This window comes from Ascaphus truei, chromosome 2, assembly GCF_040206685.1.
Source record: "Ascaphus truei isolate aAscTru1 chromosome 2, aAscTru1.hap1, whole genome shotgun sequence".
In the NCBI taxonomy this organism is placed as follows: Eukaryota; Metazoa; Chordata; class Amphibia; order Anura; family Ascaphidae; genus Ascaphus; species Ascaphus truei.
The window spans coordinates 32,126,859-32,150,707 of record NC_134484.1 but is presented as its reverse complement, the minus strand read 5'-3'; the positions used below and the strand labels follow the sequence as shown (position 1 = coordinate 32,150,707).

Sequence of the window (23,849 nt, the reverse complement as noted above, 5' to 3'; positions counted from 1 at the left end):
TCTGCGATTGCGTCCTCCTTCCAATAGAGTGATCTCACCATACAGATAGTCCCTTTTATCTGTATGGAGACAGGTCTGGTCCCAGACCTCACTTGCCAGGCCACGCAGCACTCAGCTGTGTCCCTGACTTACCTAACTCATAAAGGTCATAAGGGAAGGGGCCTTCCCTTATAGCAATTACAATCTACGATGAGTAGGGCCTAGGGGGGTCTCTGGCCTAGTGCAGGGGCTACTTGCCTCCCTGCACGTACACCCTCCCTTGTCAGTGTCCCTGCTCCTACTGACCTTTCTGTCCTGAGCGCACCAAATGTATCTCTCCTCTCAGGGAACCCTGCATGCCCTATTGGCTCCCTGGCGACAGGTGATCTACCTGCCCCCCAAGCACTCTGGGGGCTGTAGTCCTCCATGGCCCTCTTTAATATTGGGGCTGCGTGTGCGATCTGCACTGCTCATGCGCGAGTGTGTAATGGCCGCCGCTGCTCTCCACTGAGCTGCGCAACTGTGGGCAGTTCCTGCGCTCCTGAAATGGCTGCCGCGTGCTTTCTGCGCATGCACGAGCCTAATGCCAACCCTAACATGGCCACCAAGTCGCTTCTGCGCATGCACGAGCCTCCGCGCATGCACGGACACGAAAAACATGGCGGCGCCCTGTAACTGATGTTGCCGGGAGCACCCGGCAACGCGATCGCCCCTGCCGCTGCCCTCACGCTGTCGGAGGTAAGGAGACTACAAACGGAGGTCCGGGGAGCCAGAGGGGACCAGGCTACATATGTATATATCTTTATATAGCGCCATCTGGGTACATTGTGCTTTACAGCAGTAACACATAATGGAAATAAGTGCTTTAGACATGAAAGCAACAATAGGAAAGGGAGTCCCTGCCCCAAAGAGTTTACAATCTAAGTGGGAATGAGGGAGAACTTAGAGGCAGTAGGAGGGTGTTCTGGTAAATGCATCTGCCAGGGGCCAAGATCAGTGCATGGGAGATGTATAGTATCAGCCAGCAGGGCTACTCCTATGCTTCGTTACAGAGGTGTGATTTGAGAAATGTGAGGCAGAGGATGCCAGTCAGATATTGAGGGGAAGGCAATTTCAAGGGCGGGTCGTGCAGTGAGAGAGGGTTCAGGCTGGAGAGGACTTTAGATACAAAAGAGGTAGACAGAAAACATCCTTTAGCAGAATGCAAGAGTCGGACAAATGTATAGCGAGAAAGGAGGGGCAGAAGAGTGTATAGCCTTAAGTGAAGAGGAGAATTTTGTAAGGAATACAGGATTTAATAGGAAGTCAGGAGAGGGATTTCAGCAGGAGTGACGCCGAGAAAGATGTAGGAGCCAGTAAAGTTTATTCCAGCAGCAGCGTTTAGGATAAGTTGTAGGTGAGGCAGGGAGGTTAAAATAGTCGAGATGGGAGAGAATGAGGACCTGTTTTAGAGATTTAGCACTAGTGACAGAGGAAAGGGTGTATCTTTGCAATTTTACCGAGGGAAAGCCCGTGGGGGGAGGCGTTGACATGACTGCCTCCATAGATGGTGTTCTGTGAAGCTTCTGGGCAGAACATGGCATGATTGCTGTAAAAAGAATAGAGTTTAAAAAAAAATAAAAGTGTACACGCTACTTGCATGCATTGTACTAAAGGGCACTGCATATTTTGGAATCAGGGTGGGTTCATTTAATTGGTAATTACAAAATGTATTCTTCCAACCTACCAGAAACACATTTCCCTCACACAACTTCCAGTTTTGCTAGTGCGTTTTCAATATATTTATTCAAATGTACAATTCATCATTCTCAGTAAAATCTGTACTTACAACTTTATAATAGTTCTATTAAATCTACATATTAAACAACGTAAAGAGAATAAACATCTAGTTAGTCAAATATTTTTTTGTTTTGTTTAGCAAATGGCTATATGAGAATGGAATATACAACTGGCTGAAAGACGTATACATTGCTTATTGGCAAGTTTCATTTGGATAAGTGCTAAATTATATTAAAATATTCTTTTTAGAGAATCATAGTACCTTCTGAGTAAATAATTGGGCTATATGTGAACGCCAGATAAGGAGCGTGGTAAGAGTGCTCAAGTACAAGCCCAATATAATAATTAATTAAATTTAGATTGAAGGCATAGGTGAATCAATGTTCAATGCAGTAAATTAGTATATCCATAAAGCACTTTCATATGACAGGTAATCCCTGAAAACGGGGGGGGGGCAAGTGAAGTTGTCACCAACCCCCAATTTCATTGGGAATGTCCACTTAACATGGAAAATATAGAACAAAGGATAGACGTGCAGCTGCTGATGAAAGATACAGGTAGAAAAGTAAGGAGTAGAGCACAGCGACAAAGAAGCAAGGAGAGGATCCAATTGATGCCGAAAAAAGTTTATTGGAATAACCAAAGCATAGAGGATAACCTCCTACGCGTTTCGAACTAAAAGTTCTTTATCAAGGAACTTTTAGTTTGAAACGCGTAAGAGGTTATCCTCTAAGCTCCTAGCTCCTTTTTGGCTGTGCTCTACTCCTTCCTTTTCTAATATGTGAAAGCCTAAAGACGTTTATTTACCACGCTGCACAAATGCAGGGTTTGTGTGTTGAATTCATATCAGTCCCATTCATTTTACTGGGGATCACATCTTTCTTGACCAGGAGATAAGCTTCACAACATATTAAATAGGGGGTATGTAAAGGAAAAAATAAAAACAATCCACCAAGTCTCTTGGGATAAACCAGCCTAATGTCTACATGAAATGTAAGAATCTGAATTTAAAATGTGTTTTTGTTTTTACACAGAATCTAATGGAAATAGTAGATAATCTCTGCAATGCATAATTCATATTTTTGAAGCTCAATAAACAGTCCACTTAGGACAATATTTAGTAAGCGGTGCCTCTATATAAGACACCTCCCTATGCTTGAAAGCACAATCCGACCCATTCCACTGAATAGGCCATAAGGTGTTTTAGGCATAGCACCGCTTGGTTAATATGGCCCTTAATATCCTCTTATGGTCAGAAGCCATTTGTTCACAATCATCGTCATCTATTTTTCAAGTAAATACCGGCCTCCACTTAAGGGGGCATCACAATACTTTATAGTCAGTTTGAGAAGTACAATTAAATACCATTATTTTTGTTACATAAGAGACGGACAAGAAAAGTCACCGTTATAATAATAATAATAATAATAAATGGTTGCATGAACAGAACAAAAGTTATACCCATTCAGATGGGGGAAATGTTGCAGGGCAGTACCTTTTTTAAATAATATTTGGATATCAAGCTTTAAAATGTACAGGTGGCTAAAACCTAATATACTGTATGCTACACAGTGAAAAATAAAAAAAAACGTTTATACAGTACGTCCATGTTTTACATTTCAAATACATGTGAGATGAGAAAAGTAACGGAGAAGGGTAACATCCTCTGCATTGTTTGGAAGGTACAGGTGTCTCCTTTTAATCCCAATTGGACCACAGTTCGGAACCGGGCAGGGGTTCAGGTGACCTGGATGTGAGGACAAAGCACAAGTTTTTCACAAGCTGGACGGCTCTCTGTTCTCAAGATGTTGCAAAACAATAGGGCAGAATGGGAGCTATTTATGAAAGGATGCAAGTGACAAACAATGGAGTAAAATTACAGATCACGTTTGCACGAGATATATGACGGAAAAGGAGTCCTACTGCAAGCAATGGCTTTTCTTCTTTTGATAAATCTTGTGCAGTTTGTATGCATTGGTTTTGTCCCAGCTCTGCAGCTATAACACTTTAAAGCAGCAAAACGGGGAATCTTATTTTTTTTTATTAATACATTAGTTTTCTATTATTAGATAAGTGACTTTTTATTTTTTATGTAACATGGTCAGTTCATTCGGCCTCTCTCTTCCCCCTTATCACATAAGCCCTAAGCAGTCAAGACTGTGATAGGCCAATCCTATGGGCTTTTGACCCCCCCCCCCCCTCCTCATGCACCCTTCTGAGTGACAGAGGTGTGGTGGTGATTCATGGCCTGTGTTGGCCTATTTGGTAAAGGAACAGACCTTGAGCCCGCCCCTTCTGGTTCCTCAGGAGAGAAGAGACCAATTTAGAGCAGTCTGTATTCACCCTTTGTAAGGAGTGGACGCGAGTTCCCTCATCTCCCCTCCTGGGAGTGTGAGAGGCCAGTCAGACTGCAAGGCTGACTGATCAGTAAGATCAAAGGCTCCAGACTCAGAGAGCATGCATCATCCAGAGGCCTGGATCCTCTGAGACCCTGCAATGCTGTAATACCATCATGCAGTGACTGCAAAGAATAAAGACCCTTTGTGAACTTTTACACCTGCCTGGATCTGAGTCAGTAGCAGGGTGTATGAGAGATGTGCTTCAGGGGGACTTCCTCCATTCTACATGGAGCCCACCGAAGCTGGAGGTGCTGAACCACAGAGGAAGAACCCAGATGACACCAAAAGCCTGTCCTGATCTCCTTATCGCAAATCGGCTCAGCTCTCCTGACCCTCAAAGTTATGCACACCAACAACCCTTGTAGCCAGCAGTACATTTCACAGAGGGTGGGGGAAACAGTGCTACATTTATTTATTTTTTATTCAACTCTTAATGCTGATTTCTTTAGCAGATTTTAGCCCACCTCCCAAGCAGTGCAAGATCTTTGCAACACTTTGCTGTGTGTGATAATTTGTTGCCAATATTACCACCAGTTTGGGCTAGTCTAGATCTATCTGTCTGCACATCCCTCTGTGATAGGCTAAATGGCCTCTCACTCGCCCAGAGACAGCCATTGAGGATGCACATCCCTCCCCCTCTGTGTTAGACTGAGTGGCCTCTCGCCCAGAAAATGCTGGGGGGGGGGTATTTTAATGGCAATGGGATGCAGAGAGGGAGTGACAGGTGTTAATGTCCTAATTAATGTAATGTGTATGCGCACACACATGTATACACATACCCATACATACACACCTAAAGATGTCTGCACATCCCTCTGATAAGCTGAATGGCCTGTCACTCACTCAGAGATGGCCAATAAGACTGCACATCTCTCTCCCTCTGTGTTACACTGAGTGGCCTCACCCACCCAGGAGTTTTAATGGCAGCCGAGTGCAGTGTGACAGGTATTAATGTCCTAAATAATGTAGACTGCACATCCCTCCCTCTGTGGTGTGCTGATTGGCTTGTCACTCACCCAGGGACAGTTAATGAGTGGATATTTACATATTGTTTGTGGCTCTGCGGAGCAGAGGGAAAGTGATAGGTGTTAATGTCCTAATTAATGTAATCTATATACCTACATATTTAAAAGCCTATTGGTGTTTGCACATCCCTCTGTAATAGGCTGAACGGCCTGTCACTCAGCTAGGGACAGCCAATGAGTGGATATTTATAGATTGTTTATGGTATGGCCGTTGCCAACAAGTACTAACCCCGCCCCATGTTGCTTAACTTTGCACTGTATAAACATATGTACATTGACAGAGCAATTGATTGATACATAGATAATAATATCAATTCATTTCCTTTAAAAAAAAAAAAAAAAATTAAATCTAAATATGTATTGTAAATTAGAGTGTAGAGATTTTATTTCAAGGATTATTCATAACCAGGGTGACCAGATTTTCAAATGTAAAAACCGGGACACATTAAAAAATATTTATAAAACAAATTAAATCAAACGGCGCCTATTCTGTAGCCACAGGGTATATGCTACTGTAGATATAAGTATGGCCAGATAGCTGAACTCATCCCCCTTTTGAAAGCACAAGTCCTTTTGTCTGTTCTTAACTTTATTGAGGTAGTTACAGAAATGGAAAGGTTCTTGTGGGTGTTGTGTGGGTAGAGAGGGCTTCTCTATGTGAAGTGCTTCTGTATCAAGGGACGGTCAAAAAGGATTGCTTTGCAAGGGAGTAAGTAAGACTGGTAGTACTCAGTAGTTTGGGTGAAAAGGAAGTGTGTAATGTTTGACACACAGGAATAGGCACAGGGCTAAGCTACCTGTGAATACAGACAGGGGAGTATGGAAAAGTCCATTTAGCCAGGGGAATTAAAGGGGTTGTCACGGCAACCAACTTCTAGCAGGCTGGAGAATTGGGAAGTATCTAAATGTATCCATTCACACCTGCACTAGGAGTGATAGCTGCAGGGAAAGCTTACCTCCAAATAAAGGTCTACCAGGCAGAGCTGAAAAAAGTGGGGGGGGGGAGGTGCGGGGGGGGGGGGGGGGGGGACAGAAATAGACAATAGCTGTTTCAGGACAGCACCACCCCCAGCTTTTTTTTTTTCTTTTTCCTTTCCCTCTCCCCCCACTCCCTCTCCAACGCCTCTCCCTTCCCTACTCCCTCTGCATCATCTCTCCCCACACTATCTCTCCATCCTCTCTCCCCCCCACTCCCTCTCCCTCCTCTCTCCCCCACTCCCTCTCCATCCACTCTCCCCACCCCTTCTCCATCCTCTTTCCCCACCCCTTCTCATCCTCTCTCCCACCCACTACCTCTCCATCCTCTCTCCCCCCCCACTCCCTCTCCATCCCCACTCCCTCTCCATCCTCTCTCCTCCCACTCCCTCCTCTCTCCCCCCATATATAACACACAAACACTACACCATATACACACATACCAAACATGCAACATTAGTTTAACACACATACCATCTATGTAGCCCTAATTGGTGTTGGGCTATAGGTTTGCCCTCCTCCTGGCATAGTTCCTTGTAAGGGTAGGTTGCCAGGAGTAATCATGGGTTTCTCCCACTCATAGCAGTGCATTGAGTCAGAGAATGTAGTGTAATCAGGCCTTGTGTCCAATCAGAGGCACAGGGGTGGTTCCTACTGGATCTGTATTTAAGGCACTGCACTACCTGTATTTAGGCAGTGTTGCCTCTACCGTGAGAGAGGCTGGTCTACCCGAGTGCAGTGTACAGTGCTCTGTATACTGTGTGCCCTCCCTTAGGTGAGCGGTGGGAGACTGTTGCCCTTACTCTACCAGAGAGTAAGGGAAGAGCTTGGACTGCTCCTAGTGCTCTTTTGCTGGGAGTGAGGTCCAGGGACATCCTGAGGGTGGAAGCCCTACCAGCTAAAGATCTGACTGCTGTGCTGTATACGGAGAGAATAAAGACAACTGTGTTTTATTATACTTCTGTCCTGAGAGTGAAGTCTATTGGGAAGAAGGTAAATAGATTCTCCTGCAGAGACTTCTCCCCATACACGTGAGGGCTGAAAGAAATGGAGGCGCTGCACCTGTGAGTACGATTCGGGCAAGACCCCAGAAGCCTGTCCTGTCATTCCCCTATAACACCATGCGGGAGACCCAAGGCCACCTGTTACCAGCAGGTTTGCACCACACTCAAAGAAGTAACCAGAGCAAGTTTCCCCAAGATAGACCCTATGTGAGATTGAGAGGGGGGGGGGGGGAGAAACAGGGTTACATCTCCAAATACGCATTTATCTACAAACCCTAAATATACAGCATAAACATTCACATAATGCATGAAACACACACACTTTCACTTTATAGAGGAGCAGCTCTAAGCAGGATGCTCTGCAGCAGCACCTATTGCCTAGAAGCTGTAGCAGCGAACAAAACCCTGCTCTCCTCCCTCCTACTGGCTACAGCTGTTCTTATCTGATCGGCTCCGCGCTCTGCTGCCGGCATCCTCCTCTGATCTCCTCCAACCTCCACTCTCCTCCTACCCACCCAAACCGGTAGGACACCTCACTAATAACCGGGACGGTCCCAGCTAAACCGGGATATTTTTACAGTTTTTGGGCCACCGGGACATCGCCCTAAAAACCGTGACTGACCCAGCTAAACCGGGATGTCTGGTCACAGTATTCATAATGCCAATGTAAAGAAAAAAAATAAGGCAACAGCACGCGGTGTGCCCAAGCGGCCATGCATCCAAGTACTAACTGCACTGGATGGTGCTTCACTTCGGCGATTGGATTAGAATTTTGGGCTTTTAAAAAAAAAAAAACATTTTTGCCTGGTTACATCAGGTATAAATGTGATATAAAATTATGTTAATTTTTTTTGTTTATATATTTTTTTAGATATATTAAACTTAAGTATCTGTGTAATTTCTAAAAATTTACTGTGCAACAACAAATCATCTATTTCACATTTAAAATTCCAGCTCTTGCATACAGCGGGCAATGTCTGGCCTTTCTGTTTTTATTCCTAGGCAAAGTGACACAACATATAGTACAATGGTTCAGTGCTAATCTGCTCATGAATAAGAGTCATTTAGTTAAACCCTTTGACCAAAGCGTTATAAGCCTGCAGCCAACATCAAGGCATTCCCAGTCTGCAGGTCCTAACACTACCTGGTAAAATTCTCATGTACCTCTCTCTTTGCTGGAGGTAGAAAAACCATACTTGGTCTGTAATATACAGGAACATGATAAAAAAAACTGCTAATTGGAAAGTGGGGCAGAGTGAGATTTAAACCCTGGAAAGGAGGGGCCACACCTCCAAACAACAACAGTTGTGTAGCCAGGTCTCCCCAGCCTGTCAGCACCCCCCTCACCTTGCTGACGATCGCGGGTACAGCCGAGTCAAATGGCGGCCCAGCGCGGCGATTGCAGGGGTGAGGGCGGTCAGGCCCCGGCTCGGGGGTTGCCAGGGACGCATGCGGCCGGTTGCCAAGGCCGCGCGCGCGTCACAGGGCTCCCGGCGCTCCCGGAGCCGGGCGGTAAGGGCGCCGCCATGTTGCGCCGGTTCGCGCATGCGCAGTAAGCCCCCGGCGGCCCGACAGAGTCGCGCATGCGCAGAAGGTACCCTAGAGCCAGGGAACAGTTGCGTGAGGGCAGGGAAGGCTCAGGAGAGGTTGCGGCGGCCATTAGGGATGCGCACAGGTGCAGGAAGGTGCGCACGCGGCCCCAATGTAATTGCAGCCTCCACGGGACTACAACTCCCATGAGGCTTAGGGCCAAGCATACCAGGTGCCTTAGTTGAGCCAATAGGGCTTAGGATAACTTGGCAGAGGAGAAGAGATACATTGTTTGGGCTGCAGCTACGCAGTCAGTTGGAGTCCGGGAGCTGTGAGGGAAGCAAGAGTGCGGGGAGTGAGTGCAGCTCCTGCATCCAGATAGGTACCCACATCCCAGGTAGGCCCCAACTCCCCACCAGTTTAGGGGGTAATTATAAGGGACAGCCCCAGTTAGGGACTCTGCCCTTAGTGTGAGTGCTGCCTTGTCAGAGTCACGGCTGTTAGTGCTGTGAGGTCTGACAGGCAGGCACAGTGTTGTGCAGCCGGTTGCTGTACGTACCCAGTACTAGGTCCCAGTCACCTTGAGGTAGCGCTATGGGTAGGATGCCTGAAGGGATATTCTGTTAACGAGGTCAGGGATTCTGGAGAGGATCTGCACTAGGCTAGCCAACAGTAGGTAGATGCCTGGGGGCAGTGCGTTACTGCAAGTACTAGGTACTAGTTAGCTGGAGTCAGGACCGGGAGAGCTAGGGGGACAGGATAGGCCAGTTAACCCCTTAGGTCCCAGGTAGGTCCTCACTCCCCAGTTAGTGGTGCTCCAGGGACAGGCCCTAGGTGAGGGACCGTGTCATGTTAGAGTGCCAGTGTTAGATAGGGATCAGCGGATGCTGCGCTTCCTGCCAGGAGACGTGGGCTTAAGTCTGTGCCCAGAGAGAGACTATCTTCAGGGTGGGATCGCCCCTGGCGGACCCCAAGCAAGGAACCACCGGATCAGACGGGATCCAGGTCGACAGATCCTTTGAGAAGTAGTTGCAGGCCCGAGTGCAGGAGCACTCGGCAGGTAACCCCTTTTGTCAACAAGTGCACCAACAGTTCCATTAGTTAGTGACTGCGCAGTCACCCATATTCTCACCTAAAGAGTGCGGGACGCATGTGTGGGGATTGATGGGCACGGGGTGGGATCACCCGGTGTAGGGGGAAGCGTCCTGCGAGACGCAAGAGTCAGTGTCCTCACTAGAGAGGGACACCAGTTATTATGTTGATGTTATATGGTTCATGTGAGCACAAGTAAAAAGGTATTGGTTATCATACATATGGTGTACTGATTATTTGCATGTGGTTCCTATGTTAGGGTTATTCTACATACCCATAGAATCCTATATAGGTGGAGGCGCTGAAACAAAGAAACGTTCCAGAGGATTCACCCCAGGCTCTCACTAGCAGAGGCTCAGCCTCCTGTGAGCCTGACAGGTATACGCACCACACCTGGTAACATATGTTCTACGCACCCACACTATATACAGTATGCGATTGGGTGGGGTGGAATACCCGTAACAGTTGTAATAACCCAGCAAGCTCCAAAACCACAAAACCCACCCTCACATCATATATACAGCATATAAAGCTCAACCCCATTATAGCGCGAACCGCTATAATGCGGATCCGCTTATAACGCAGTTTGAGCGTGGACCCCGAATATTTAAAAAAAAAAACGCACACTGCACACACTCACAGCACACTACACAGCACACTGCACTCACAGCACACTGTACACACAGCACCAGCACACACAGCTCACTGCACACACTCACAGCACGCACACAGCCCCCCCAACCCCACTACCTTTGGTGTCAGCTGCTGGGGCATCGTGGGCTGCTGGCGGGGATCGGTGTAGGGCTAGGGGTGGGGATTGGTGTGGGAGTTGGAGGTGTCGAGGAGCTGGGCACTGGGAGAGGTGCTGTCTGAGAGCTTGCACTCGTTGGCCGTCTCTCTCCCAGGGTGCTGAGCTCTCAGGATGACCAGGGCAAGCTGCGCACGTTGGGTCTCCTCCATGTTTACCTCCAGCTGCTGGGTCCACGGCTCACCCTCACCCGTCGCCCCCTCCGCCGGGCCTACCCTCAGTGACATGAGTGCCAACGCCTGATGCGGGGCTGGGGGGGTATCGGTGCGTAGCGTACGAGGGGAGTGCGGGGAATGCTGGGGGAAGTACGGTGGCTGCTGGGGAATGTGTAGGGCTGCCGGTGCCTCACTCCACCTCTTCCCCCCTTCCCCCTCCTCCCGATTGGGCACGCAGCGGCCATTTTTTTTAAAATTAGCGCGACCCCTGTTAAAATACGGTTGGATAGGGTGGCCCCAAGGACCGCGCTATAATGGGGTTGAGCTGTATATTGGTGTCAAAAAGCAGAGCTACAGAGCGTGGCAAAATGTACAAACAAAAATTTTGCGCTGGGGAAAATGATGCCCAGCACAACATACAAAGTGAGTCAACATATAGTACAATACTTCAGTGTAAATCTGCTCATGAGTAAGGGTAATTTATTTTTATTTTTTTAATATTAAACTTAAGTATCTGTGTCATTTCTAAAAATTTACTGTGCAACAACAAATCATTTATTTACATTTTAATTCCAGCTCTTGCATATAGTGGGGAATGTCTGGTTATATAGAATGGCTAGGATTGTACTATGAAGTATACAATTTACACTGAGCCAGCAGCGGGAACCTATAGATTGCTTTATTGTTTATCGATATTGTTAAAGTTAGCCAAATTATAGTGATAGAAAATAGACGGAGAGAAAATGCGACATCAGAAGAAAGAAACCAACAATTAAACTCAAATAGAGAGAGAAAGCAAGCCAAAGGAGATCAAATAGTGACGTGCCTAATGCCAATAATCAAGAAATATGCGCAGAAGTCGATGAACATAATATTGGTAATCCATTCAAGTGCAATGTACATTTTGTAAAGCAAAATATTGGACGGTTGAACTAAACACATCAAAGAAATACACAAAGTGCTGTCATGATGGGAAAGTTTGTCTGGCACCTTTAACAGAAGCACCTGAATTATTTTAAAAAAAAGCTACTGACAGAAGTAACACCAGAAGCACAACGTTACAGAGATCATATCAGAGAGTACAATTCTGCTGTACATTTTGCATCGATGGGAGCTGAGATAAAGGCACCTTCTGGACATGGACCTTACTGTTTTAGAATACACGGTCAAATTTATTATATGGTGTCTCCATTATATGCAAAATCAACAAACAAACCAGGATATGGACAGTTGTATATTTTTGACTCAGCAGAAGCAACTACAAAACGATTAGATAACTAATTGTAATCCTACAACTGGACGAAATGTTACGATGAATTAATCTATTTGCCAAATCCTATAAACAAATGCAGGACATTAATTAAACCGATCCAAATATGAAAGTAAAAATCCCAAACTAGACCTACAAAGATATAAAACCCCTACATCCAAGACTGAAGCTGCAGCTATATTTGTCGGAGACGATGGTGAACCTCCTGCTGAATGAGACATTTGTATTTATCTGGAAGGTGATACTTGCACAATTATAGTTCCTATGAATAGGAACTGTGACCCAATGGTTTACCCATTATTATTTCCATACGGAGAAAGTGGCTGGCATTTTAAATTGAAACACTTTGAAGATAGAACACCAAAATGAACAAGAGTTACGTAACTGCAATTTTATACATATAAACTATCAATCGGGAATTAATTCAGCATACTACACTTGAGTGGAAAACTTTTACAGCAGTTGATGCATATTCTACGTCAAAACAGAGGGTGCATGATTAAACTATTTAAGATACAATCAGAAGGAGGAACGCATGGAACAATATAGAGGACTGGTGGATGCGGTAGAAGCGAGAGCTGAAAATCAGAACTTCAGAGCAGGAGACATGATTATTCTCCCATCTACATTTCACGGAAGTCCAAGATATATGCAGCAAAACTATCAGGATGCAATGGCAATAGTGCGTAAATTTGGAAAGCCAGACGTATTAGTAACTTTTACTTGTAACCCGACTTGGCCTGAAATTGTAAACGCAATATCTGGGAATTAATGACTATCTCATGATAATATCAGGAGATATTATGTATTTTAATCCATCTGGTGCTTCACGGGTTAATGAATGTACGGTTTGGGTTTAAAAATACAATATATTGGATTTATGATAGTTCAAGACTTTTCCTGGTTCTGTGGGGGGGGGCCTTCAAAGAGTATTTAATTGGGGGGTGGGGGTCCTGTCACGGATGGCTCACTCAAGGTGGCGTATGTGTTGTGTAGAAGGTCATAAATGCTAACCAGAGATAACGCTGTCAACCTCAAAGAAATCTAAACGTTTGTGAAGAATTACTAAGAGAGATTTGTATCTCTTTCTGATAAAAATCGAACTTTTGGAGCGCACTCCAGTAGGAACTTTTTCTGATTTATAATAATAGGTTGAGCGATAGGCATTGTTAGGTTCACTTATGTCTACTTACCTTACTATTACCGCTTAAAGGTTTGGAACTTCTACTTGATAATGGATTTGCAAGACCTTTCAAACAGAAGAGACATATATTTTTAATAAACAAAGTAGAAAAGGGAAATCATACAGGTATTTCACAGAGAGAAGTAGTAAAACAAGAGGTAATGCTGTGAATCAAAAAAGTGCGAGGTGCATGGGAAATATAATGAAAGTGTAGTAGATACATGGCATAGTCTCCCAGTGGTGGAGGCCAGTACAATAAAGGAATTCAAAACTGATTGAGATAGACACAAGGCTAACCTAAATATGAAAACTTAATTAAAATTCTGTGAGGTTTCACCACATGTAGTAGGCAGACTAGGTAAGCAGGGCTGTCGGCAGGGGGGGGGGGGAGCCGGGACAAGTGGTGGCTGCGGGGGAGGCCCGGCCGGCATTGACCTCTGGCCGGGCCAAACTTCTTTGCCCTGCTGCCGGTCCTCTCGTTGCCTCCAGGCCCAGCTCTCCCCAGCGGCGGGCCTCCCTCATTGAAGGGGATTATTGTACATACATCAATATAGAGAAAATCAGGCAATACATGTATTTTGGCAGGTTACTAAACAGCATTCAGCAGTCAGCACAGCTCCTCATCCAACGGACATCAAGATGTTAACGTGGCTGCAACAGATGGAATCCGTTGATCGCGGACCCGCTCAGAGCAGCTCCGTACAGTTAGGTGCAGTTAGATCCTTGTGCTGGAGAACCAGAATGTCCCGCTCCCATTACCAGGTGTCCGCCTTCATGAACAGGATAACGGGTGAGGGATAAGCTCCTACACAGCACCGGACCAAGTCCCGCCTGTGTCTCCATGTTGTGTCGCCCTCTCTCACTGGACCCGTGTCCACAGATGCGATCGTCAGTAGGGCAACAAATGCAGGCAGGGATTGGTGCAGCAATGAAAGCTGGCTCATACATTGTCCATAATAACAATCCTACGCGTTTCGTATGCTCTATACTTCATCAGGGATATTTTAATCTAATACAAGCACGTATTTAAATACCCTGCCGTAAACAGTGATTGGTCAAGACTGGGAGGTGGTTCAGCCAATCACGTCTTATCCCGCAGGTGTATCAAATCATTAAATTTAGAGCATAGAATATATACAACAATATTAAAAATACATTCACATTTTAAACTAAAACTTTAGTAATAGTTTTAACAATTAATAAAAGATTGTGCACTGAAATTAAATAGAATAAACATGAAATATGTTAGTACATATCATGTAAATAATGGACATTCAGTGAAACTTGCATAGTAATAGGAAATCATGAAGGCAAAAACATATTCTACAAACACTAGTGAATAGTACTCTAGATAGAGACAACTATAATCCATGAAGTTAATACGATCCTAACAATCGAATCCCTTAACAATTATAGAAGAAAAAACACATAGCTACATGCTAACAGATACTGGTCAAAGATTGAAATCTAAAAAAATATATAAATATGAATATATTACAGCTTAAATTAAAAAATGGAATCAAAATAAACTTCTTATAAAAAAAGCTGGAACCTCATTAATATAAAGACCAGACGTCTAATCTGTCATTCAAACCTTCTGGTGCTAATGTATGCATATTAAAAATCCAAAAGCTCTTGTTTCGAGAGGGCTTTAATTTTTTTTTGTGCCGGTTTTTGTGTCAAACAGCTGGTTCTTTGCACAGATTTAATGCCAATGTCGCTGGGGGCCAAACAATTTAAGTTATTGGCTTTTCGAAAGATAAATCTTGGTTTCTTCTCCAAATGAGGACCAAGTATTGGATCATTAGATAATAACCTTCAATTTTTATTAATTATGTTTTTTATCTCATAACTTGCTGCATTGAAATGTGTAACTATAACTTAGAAAATCAATATCTGTACCATTTGTATTTTTTCTTCTATCATTGTTAAGGGATTCAATTGTTAGGATCTTATTAACTTCATGGAATATACTTGTCTTCATCTAGTGTACTATTCACTAGTTTTTGTAGAATATGTTTTTGCCTTCATGATTTCCTATTACTATGTAAGTTTCACTGAATGTTCATTATTTACATGGTATGTACTAACATATGTCATGTTTATTCTATTTAATTTCAGTGCACGATCTTTAATTGTTATTAGTATTATTAAAGTTTAGTTTAAAATTTACATTTATTTTTAATATTGTTGTATATATTCTATGCTCTAACTGTAATGATTTGATACACCTGTGGGATAAGATGTGATTGGCTGAACCACCCCCCCAGTCATGACCAATCACTGTTTCCGGCAGGGTATTTAAATAAATACTTGTATTAGATTCAAATATCCCTGATGAAGTATACATCATACGAAACGCGTAGGATTGTTATTATGGACATTGTCTGAGCCAGCTTTCATTGCTGCACCAATCCCTGCCTGCATTTGTTGCCCTACTGATGATAGCATCTGTGGACGCGGGTCCAGTGACGTCAGAGGGCAACACTGGAGACACAGGCGGGACTTGGTCCGGTGCTGTGTAGGAGCTTATCCCTCACCCATTATTTTGCTCAAGAGGGCGGACACCTGTTAATAGGAGCGGGACATTCTGGTTCTCCTGCATAAGGATCTAACTGCACCTAACTGTACGGAGCTGCTGAGAGGGGGTCAGCGATCACCAGATTGCATCTGTTGCAGCCAGGTTAACATCTTGATGTCTGTTGGATGAGGAGGTGTGATGACTGCGGAATGCTGTTTGGTAACGTGCCAAAATACACGTATTGCCTGTTTTTGTCTATATTGATGTACATGCAATAATCGCCTTCACTTTCTTATCAATATAATTGAATTTACTACACCATGAGAGTTGTGCACTGTTTATTCTTTTTTCCCTATTAATTTTATTGGATGTTGAGCCATCTGAAGTGACATAGCAGCAGACTCTCCTTCTCTTAAGTTAAGATTATTTATTGTTTCACTAGATTCAATATTAATAGTTGAATTGAATATTCACTTATCTATTACACGGTAAATTTTCACTGTGGCACTTTGTGTTTTGTATTTTTATTAATTATTTTTATGATACACTGCAATTCTTTTATTTGCATAAGTTCGGGAACCGGAGCTACAGGTAGTACCTTAATTTTCCCCGGCGAGCAGGCATGATTTTCCGGTACGCAAGTAAAATTATACCGGGGCTGCCCGTGTCCCCACAGACTCCTATTTTCCGAGCCCTGATATCCCAGTCCTATATCCAGCATAGTCATGAGTCTCCCCAATGTCCCCCATGTATTAAAAGATGTTTCATATCTTTGATACATTTATTATAAGGCTCTATGCAGTCTGCCTGGACATCCCGTTAAGGTGCCAGCAAGTCTGCATAGAGTCCATAGTTCAAATGGGAGAGGATGTCCAGAGGTGTGAAAAAGTTTGGTGGGCAAGGGAAGGGCGAATGGCCAGGTCCGGACTACAAAGGGCACCCCGTGGGGACACCATTTGTAGTTTTCTGACTTGGTGGAGCCGGCCCCGCAGGTGGCAATGAGTTAGCCAGAGAGGATGCAGCCATAGAGTCTGCTCCTCTTGGCTAAAATCATATTTCCCACTCACCCAGCTTTTCGAGCCTGCTTGGCATGCCTATTTCCCTGACATCAGCCGACAGACGAGCCCCCCTTTCTATTGGGTGGCGGGGAGGATTCCCACACTCCCATTGGCTGCTCCTTCCCCCTGCATTCTTGGGATAGCCCAGCGGAGCATATGTAAGGTGCTGACCAAGAGAGCGAGTGAGCACAACCAATGAGTAAGTCGATGAAGCTAAGGCGGGCTTTTCAAAGTTGCTCTGTTCGAAATAGCAGAGCAACCGGCTTTGTTTTGAAGCCTGAAATGTTTGCCTCGCAGAGACTAAGTCCCGTCTTTTGCGGCAAAGTTCTGAGAATCGTTCTAGCGGTCGTGGCTAGGAATTAAAGCCGAAAAGAGGACCAGGAGATCCAGGTGTATGTCCCGGTCAGGGTAAGTTCATTTTAGCGGGCGCCCTGCACCTAGGAAAGCCTAGATTCGCCCCCCCCCAGTAAGTGTGTTTTTATCTGCCTATTGTATTCTCTTGTTGTACGCGGGTTTACCAAAATAAATTACAGTTTGTTTCTACTACTCTGTTTTGCTTAATGAATGATAAATATGTGTAAATAGTACCTGGTCTCCTGTGACAGGCTTATATATATATATATATATATATATATATGCAAATATAGCTGTATGCTCATCTGCATGTCTTAGGCAGGTCTGCAACCCTGCCTTTCCCCATTATCACCCAGCATACAGCACTTCCACTGCAGCAAGGGATTCTGGGAAATGACATGCAAATGAGCACACAGTGTCACTTTTTGCCTCAATAACCATTTTTAACATGGTTCCCTATAGGCTTAAGCTTGCTGCATGGTCACAGCTTTGAGCACAGCCAGGGTTAAGGTGCATACCCAGAAAACCACCCACAGACAGCTGTTTCGACCTTGATGGGTCTCATCAGTGTGGGGTTGATTTTACTGGGAATGCAAGAGAGGCTTATGGGATAGGCCAAACCATAATACTGAGTTAAGTTATGGTGAGTAAAAAAAGTGACAAAAACCCTCCACAGGAAAGCAAATATGCAAATATAGCTGTATGCTCATCTGCATGTCTTAGGCAGGTCTGCAACCCCGCCTTTCCCCATTATCACCCAGCATACAGCACTTCCACTGCAGCAAGGGATTCTGGGAAATGACATGCAAATGAGCACACAGTGTCACTTTTTGCCTCAATAACCATTTTTAACATGGTTCCCTATAGGCTTAAGCTTGCTGCATGGTCACAGCTTTGAGCACAGCCAGGGTTAAGGTGCATACCCAGAAAACCACCCACAGACAGCTGTTTCGACCTTGATGGGTCTCATCAGTGTGGGGTTGATTTTACTGGGAATGCAAGAGAGGCTTATGGGATAGGCCAAACCATAATACTGAGTTAAGTTATGGTGAGTAAAAAAAGTGACAAAAACCCTCCACAGGAAAGCAAATATGCAAATATAGCTGTATGCTCATCTGCATGTCTTAGGCAGGTCTGCAACCCCGCCTTTCCCCATTATCACCCAGCATTCAGCACTTCCACTGCAGCAAGGGATTCTGGGAAATGACATGCAAATGAGCACACAGTGTCACTTTTTGCCTCAATAACCATTTTTAACATGGTTCCCTATAGGCTTAAGCTTGCTGCATGGTCACAGCTTTGAGCACAGCCAGGGTTAAGGTGCATACCCAGAAAACCACCCACAGACAGCTGTTTCGACCTTGATGGGTCTCATCAGTGTGGGGTTGATTTTACTGGTTAATATATATATATATATGTGTTCTATATATGTGAAACGTGTAAAGCTTTTTGAGGTTGTCCTGTACAGATGCAGCCACCAGTATTAGAACACTTACCTGGGAAATTCTGGGAGATTCTGCTGCAGTCTGGGGATTCTTAATGGCCCATCGGATTAACCCAGTGGTGGGTCCCTGCAGTCCCATTCAAACTGAATAGGACTGTAGGGACCCCTGCTGTGTTAATTCGATGGGCCATTAAGAATCTCACAGGCATGTTGAGGCATTTACTGTGAGACTGCCCCAGAATTTCCCAGGCAAGAGTTCTAATACTGGTGGCTGACAGACGCCAGGCATTTCTCTGGACCCACGAGAATACTGCAAAGAGCTCTGCAGCAGGTTCTCATATACCATGGCTTCTCCATTTTGGCTTTATTTTTGTTAAGTAAATGATGTCACGGTGTAATATGTCATGTGTTGTTGTTCATCTGAGGTTGTATTTACCTAATTTTAAGACCTGCTAAGGAACAGATGATTGTTATTATGTCCTGACATGTACAACCATGGAATTCAAAGAGGGTGTACTTTCTTTTTCACACAACTGTATGTTTTGTCAATTGGATGTAGCATTGGGCACCCCTGTCTTTTGTTGTATTTGACTGTGCCTGTATTGTAATGTTGTATGGCACTATATAAATTAAACTACACATACTGTACATAGAGCGCAGGGTTATTTTAACATATCTAGACTACATTGTCATAGAAATGCAAACCTATTTATTTATGTATTTACATTTACTTACAGTATTTATCAAATGTTTTGCCGTGAAGTAATACATTGAGAGTTAACTCTTGTTTTCAAGTATTTGACTATTGTGCCCCAGAATGCACTGCGGTTACTGTTGTGTATCGAAATCTCATGATGACATGGAACCTAGTTGATAAAAATGTAATTGACTATAAGTTTTAAGCTGAAAAATACATTTCATGTATTCTATTATCCGTCAACCTGCTGTAACAAATACTATAAGCTGGAACTTGAGGTGACCGCCACCTGGCTTTAATTTAGTTACAAGAGCAGAACCAGGATATATGTACTGGTAATTTGATGATTATAATAACTACTTACAGACCAAAGCGATCACTAAAATGGAAGTCACCAAAGCAGCAAACAGTTCATTCAACCACAACCTGCAATATATAATCAACACACAATGAAGATGATTTTTTTGATATACAATCTGGTTACAGAAATACATTGTATATAAACATGTGCTCAGTAGGCATACTATACAAACATTGGCATGTAATGGCAAGTGCATGCAACATAATAATCATATATAGGTATACTGTACTTTACCCAAACCGACATTCAGAGAAAGAATAGGCAGAACATCACAGGTAAGTAAGCAATAAAAGTGCATTGGCAAAAAATACAAAATTCCAATGCTTCGTACCTCTGCCTCTGCTAGGGAGGCGGGGAAGAGCTAGGACGGCTGCGGGTGCCCTTGGCACGTAGTGGTGGTCCAGGGACTCTCATCCAGTGAATACTGACAGACTGTATTCGGCAGAAGACTGCCATGTAACTGTTACTGCAGAGTGTAGTAATAAAACCGTTCCTGTTTTGCAATATACCTCCTGCCTGGTGCGTGAACTTACTGGGAGGAGAGGTAATACGTTCTACCGTGGGAGATCACCTTCAGTTCCTGGAGCCTACGGTGGATGGAGGCGCTGCACTGCTGAGAAGATGTGTGGGGTATGAACCCCAGAAGCCTGTTCCTGTGTCCCCACTACCATCGGCGGACGTCTCAGCCCTCCTGTTGCCTGCAGATATATGTACCATAAACCCTGTAATGGCCCCTATCTGCGATTGGGTGGGGGAAACACCGTTACATATATGTTCTGTGTTCATGGAGTCATGATACACTTAGCCGCAATTTCTTTGACTGGAAGATTTCTCTGCTGTGGCTTTTTTCCCTTTCTGTAGCGCAACTTCGGGGAGAAAGAATGTAGCTGTGTTAACACCGTCGCTGGTTGTATGTATTGCAGACTCTTCCAGCAGGAAATTAGGTAAACAAGCATGTTCTCCTCGATCTTGCAAAACGAATGGCTTAATTGATACCTGGCTGTGTACCTGAAGCATCTCACGTTCAAGAATCTTTTCCCCAGACAATCAAAATATTTATGCGATATCCATACTGATAATCAATATACACTATCAGACATAAAGGGCATTCTCCTTTCATAAAATAGAACTAAACGTAGAGTAACAGAGATGTTTGACCTTGTGACTTTCAGATACTCTAGTGGTATTTTGGTAAAAGTATGTGTAATGAATAATGATTATTAGTTGGCATCACCACCTATGATTTTTGAGTTATGTAAAATATTCTTAATACTCCATTCTCTAGGCAAAATACTGGAGGCTTTAGACATGTGCCACTGAATAGACATACAGTACTTGTTATGTCATATTATTGTAGAATATTCATTTATAGTGGTGGGGGTCTCCAGATAGATGACTAAATCAGACGTATTTGCATAGTTTTATATTGAATGGAGAACATTATCACCACTAGTGAATAAGAATACTGAAATACTGAAAACTGCTTAAAAGACAATGGTCCATATTTATAAAGGTGTCTCCTGCCATAAGTCACCTTCCAGTGCAGGAAGAAATCATACAGCTGATTCAAGTCAACAGTGTCTCCTAGCACTGGACGGTGTATCATGGCTAGAGACTACTTAGTAAATATGGGCTAATATCCATTAATTATTGGCTTAGTGCCTGTTACGTGTGCAGTAAAAAGGTCTAGCAAAAAAAAAGTATGGATTTCTAGTCATTTCACAACTTGTGTATGTATCAATGGTGCATTGTCCGTAGCATATTAATACTACTTTATTATTGTCCATATAGCCCTGGCAGGTCCAGCTATCTTTCTGCCCCTCCTGTATCATAAGCCCCAGTAGCTACAGGCCATGGCAGGCTATCTTTTGGGTTTACCCCCCTCACGCACCCTGAGTGGCAGGGGAGGTGGTGACATTGTGTCAGGAATCCCCTCCTGGGTTTGGCTGGAGCCCACCCATCCGGAGCTTTGCAGGTTCCAGACAAACTATTCCCTGTTTCTGCAATCACCTGCTTCTGCAATCACCTGCCTCTTGCTGCCTCCTGTGCAGCTCTGGTCTGATTGGCCTCCTGTGCTATTTAGTTCCTGCCCCGCCCTCAGGAAGTTGCTGGACATAGACTTTGCAATCCAAGTTGCAAGTAACTGTGCTTGTCACAGACTCTCTTTTTGGCCTGCTAGGCTCCTTGTGCCTTGTATCCTGCGCCTAGTCCCCTGCTGCCTAGGGCTTCTTGCATAGTAGCCTCGGCGCTGCTTCCTTGTTCCTGGCAGACTTTGCCTTCGCCGCGCTGAAGCGGCTACGCTGGTTTCCCCAGCGTTTCCTGTGGCGTGTCTTCACCTCTGGTTCCTGCTTCTCCAAGTGGAGTTTACTCCTGGCCTTTTCCTGACGCACTGCAGCACCTTCGCTGAAGCATCTCCACTGCAGTGGCTTCTCTCAAGGTTCTAGCCTCCTATGCTGAAGTACCTTCATCCAAGATTTCCTGTTGATGACCTCGGCTTGTTTCCTTGACCACCACTCCTGTGCCGCCTGTCTTGACCCCTGCCTGGATAACGTTAACCCTACTTTCTCCAATCCTGACCTGGCTATGTCTGACTATGGAATCCGCACTCCGAACCTGACTCCGTGGCCTAAGGTCGGTGCTTATACATCCCCACCTCAGCCCCGCGGTCTGGTACCAGTTTGTGGCAAGCACGTACGTTACACATTGGTTCCATGTTGCAACCAATCCTGGTGCAGACTCAGTGCCCTCCCCTTTGGCAGCAGGGAGGAGACTTTACAAATTATAGAGGAGTCAGTTCCTCCTCCACCCTTCCTAGGGAGAGTTTCTCTTCCACCCCTTCTGGGGAGAGGAGGTGAGAGTCATCCTTCTTCCAGGGAAGAGAGAGGAGCTCAGCCCCTCATGGGGGGCTGAGAGCAATATCTGTGCATGGCACAAGGCCTTGACCATTAACTGCTGGCCAGCACCATCCAGAGATCTGAGACCCCACTTTACTATATGTGACACTGTTTACCATCTGCAGTGGTTGCTACAAATAAAGAGCTCATTTATGTACCCCTGGCCGAGTTGCGGTCTATTAGCCAGAGGTATTGGAGAGAAATAACTCATGGTAGGGACTGCCTGCAGCCTTGCTGCAGCCTGCCATGTCTGGACGCACTGTAACACCATGGAAAGAACATAAGGATCACCGTAAGCCTTTCCTGGTCCCCACCCCATCTCGGACTCTCGGCTCTGCTGGACCCTCACAGGTATGCACGCACCAAGACATCAGTAGAAGCAGCAACATGTTTACAGAGAGGGGGGAAACAGGACTACAACAACCTCAGATTATAGCAATACATTGAGTCAATTAATTATGTTCCCCTTCTATTTTGGAAAATTACCTTGCCCACATGGAAATTAATAAGCACATAGACAATAAGGTCACGTGATGAAAAAGTCTCCACACATTGTATTCTGAAATTACAAACATAAAAAAAGGTAGTTATATATTAGAAAAGAGAGAATTAATACAATGTGGTTTTAGACAAAAGCTCTTAAAATTATTCAGTACTCTGATTTCTTATTTATACAGGTCTACCTTACGACTCATATTTTACACACTGAATTAGGCAAAAAAATAACAGTTTCCTTGGGACGAAGTAACAGCCATGTTTTCTTCTCCAAAATAACAAAAAACATTGTAAATAAATGAAACACTCACTGCAAATCTTGTTTTCTTCTCCAAAATGTTCAATGAATGGAGACGTTATAGTTACAGTAGTGCACCTGTAATGTCGGGCCGTTCTTTTAAATAATACTGCATGTATATGTTTATTTATAAAAATGTTTTACCAAGAAGTAATACATTGAGAATTACTTCGTTATGATGACAAATACATGGCTTCGTTAAATGAATAGGGTTATACATTATATAAAAAGACATTGCATGAACAGTTGAAGATAATATATGATATAGACGTATGGAACAGTTATAGACCCGATTAAAATGTGAGACAGCCTTAGCTATGAATAGACACCAGTCTATGGTGGTGGATTTTAGAGTCTCGGGTAGGTTGTTCCAGTTGTGAGGTACACGTTAAGAGAAGGAGGAGAGGTTGGATTCTTTGTTGAACCATGGGACTGTGAACAATCTTTTGGAGTCAGATCTCAGGAGCTACGTGTGGTAGGGGTGAGGAGCTTGTTCAGATAGGTGGGTAGCTTGTGCAAAAAGTATTT

The 23,849-nt window shown here is 44.2% G+C and overlaps 1 protein-coding gene across 5 annotated transcripts in view; it reads right to left on the bottom strand.

Moving 5' to 3' along the window:
- Window positions 1-1,802: 1,802 nt before the first annotated feature.
- Window positions 1,803-23,849, bottom strand: part of TMEM71 (transmembrane protein 71) — a 50,676-nt gene continuing 28,629 nt past the window's right edge. For all 5 annotated transcript variants that reach the window (XM_075581895.1, XM_075581899.1, XM_075581881.1 and 2 more), the window contains 4 exons: window positions 23,015-23,087; window positions 19,638-19,699; window positions 13,210-13,265; window positions 1,803-3,505 (listed from right to left, as the gene is read on the bottom strand). In XM_075581895.1, the coding sequence (XP_075438010.1) occupies window positions 3,497-3,505; window positions 13,210-13,265; window positions 19,638-19,699; window positions 23,015-23,087 (200 nt within the window). In that variant the 3' untranslated portion in view covers window positions 1,803-3,496. The remainder of the gene's footprint in view (window positions 3,506-13,209; window positions 13,266-19,637; window positions 19,700-23,014; window positions 23,088-23,849) is intronic.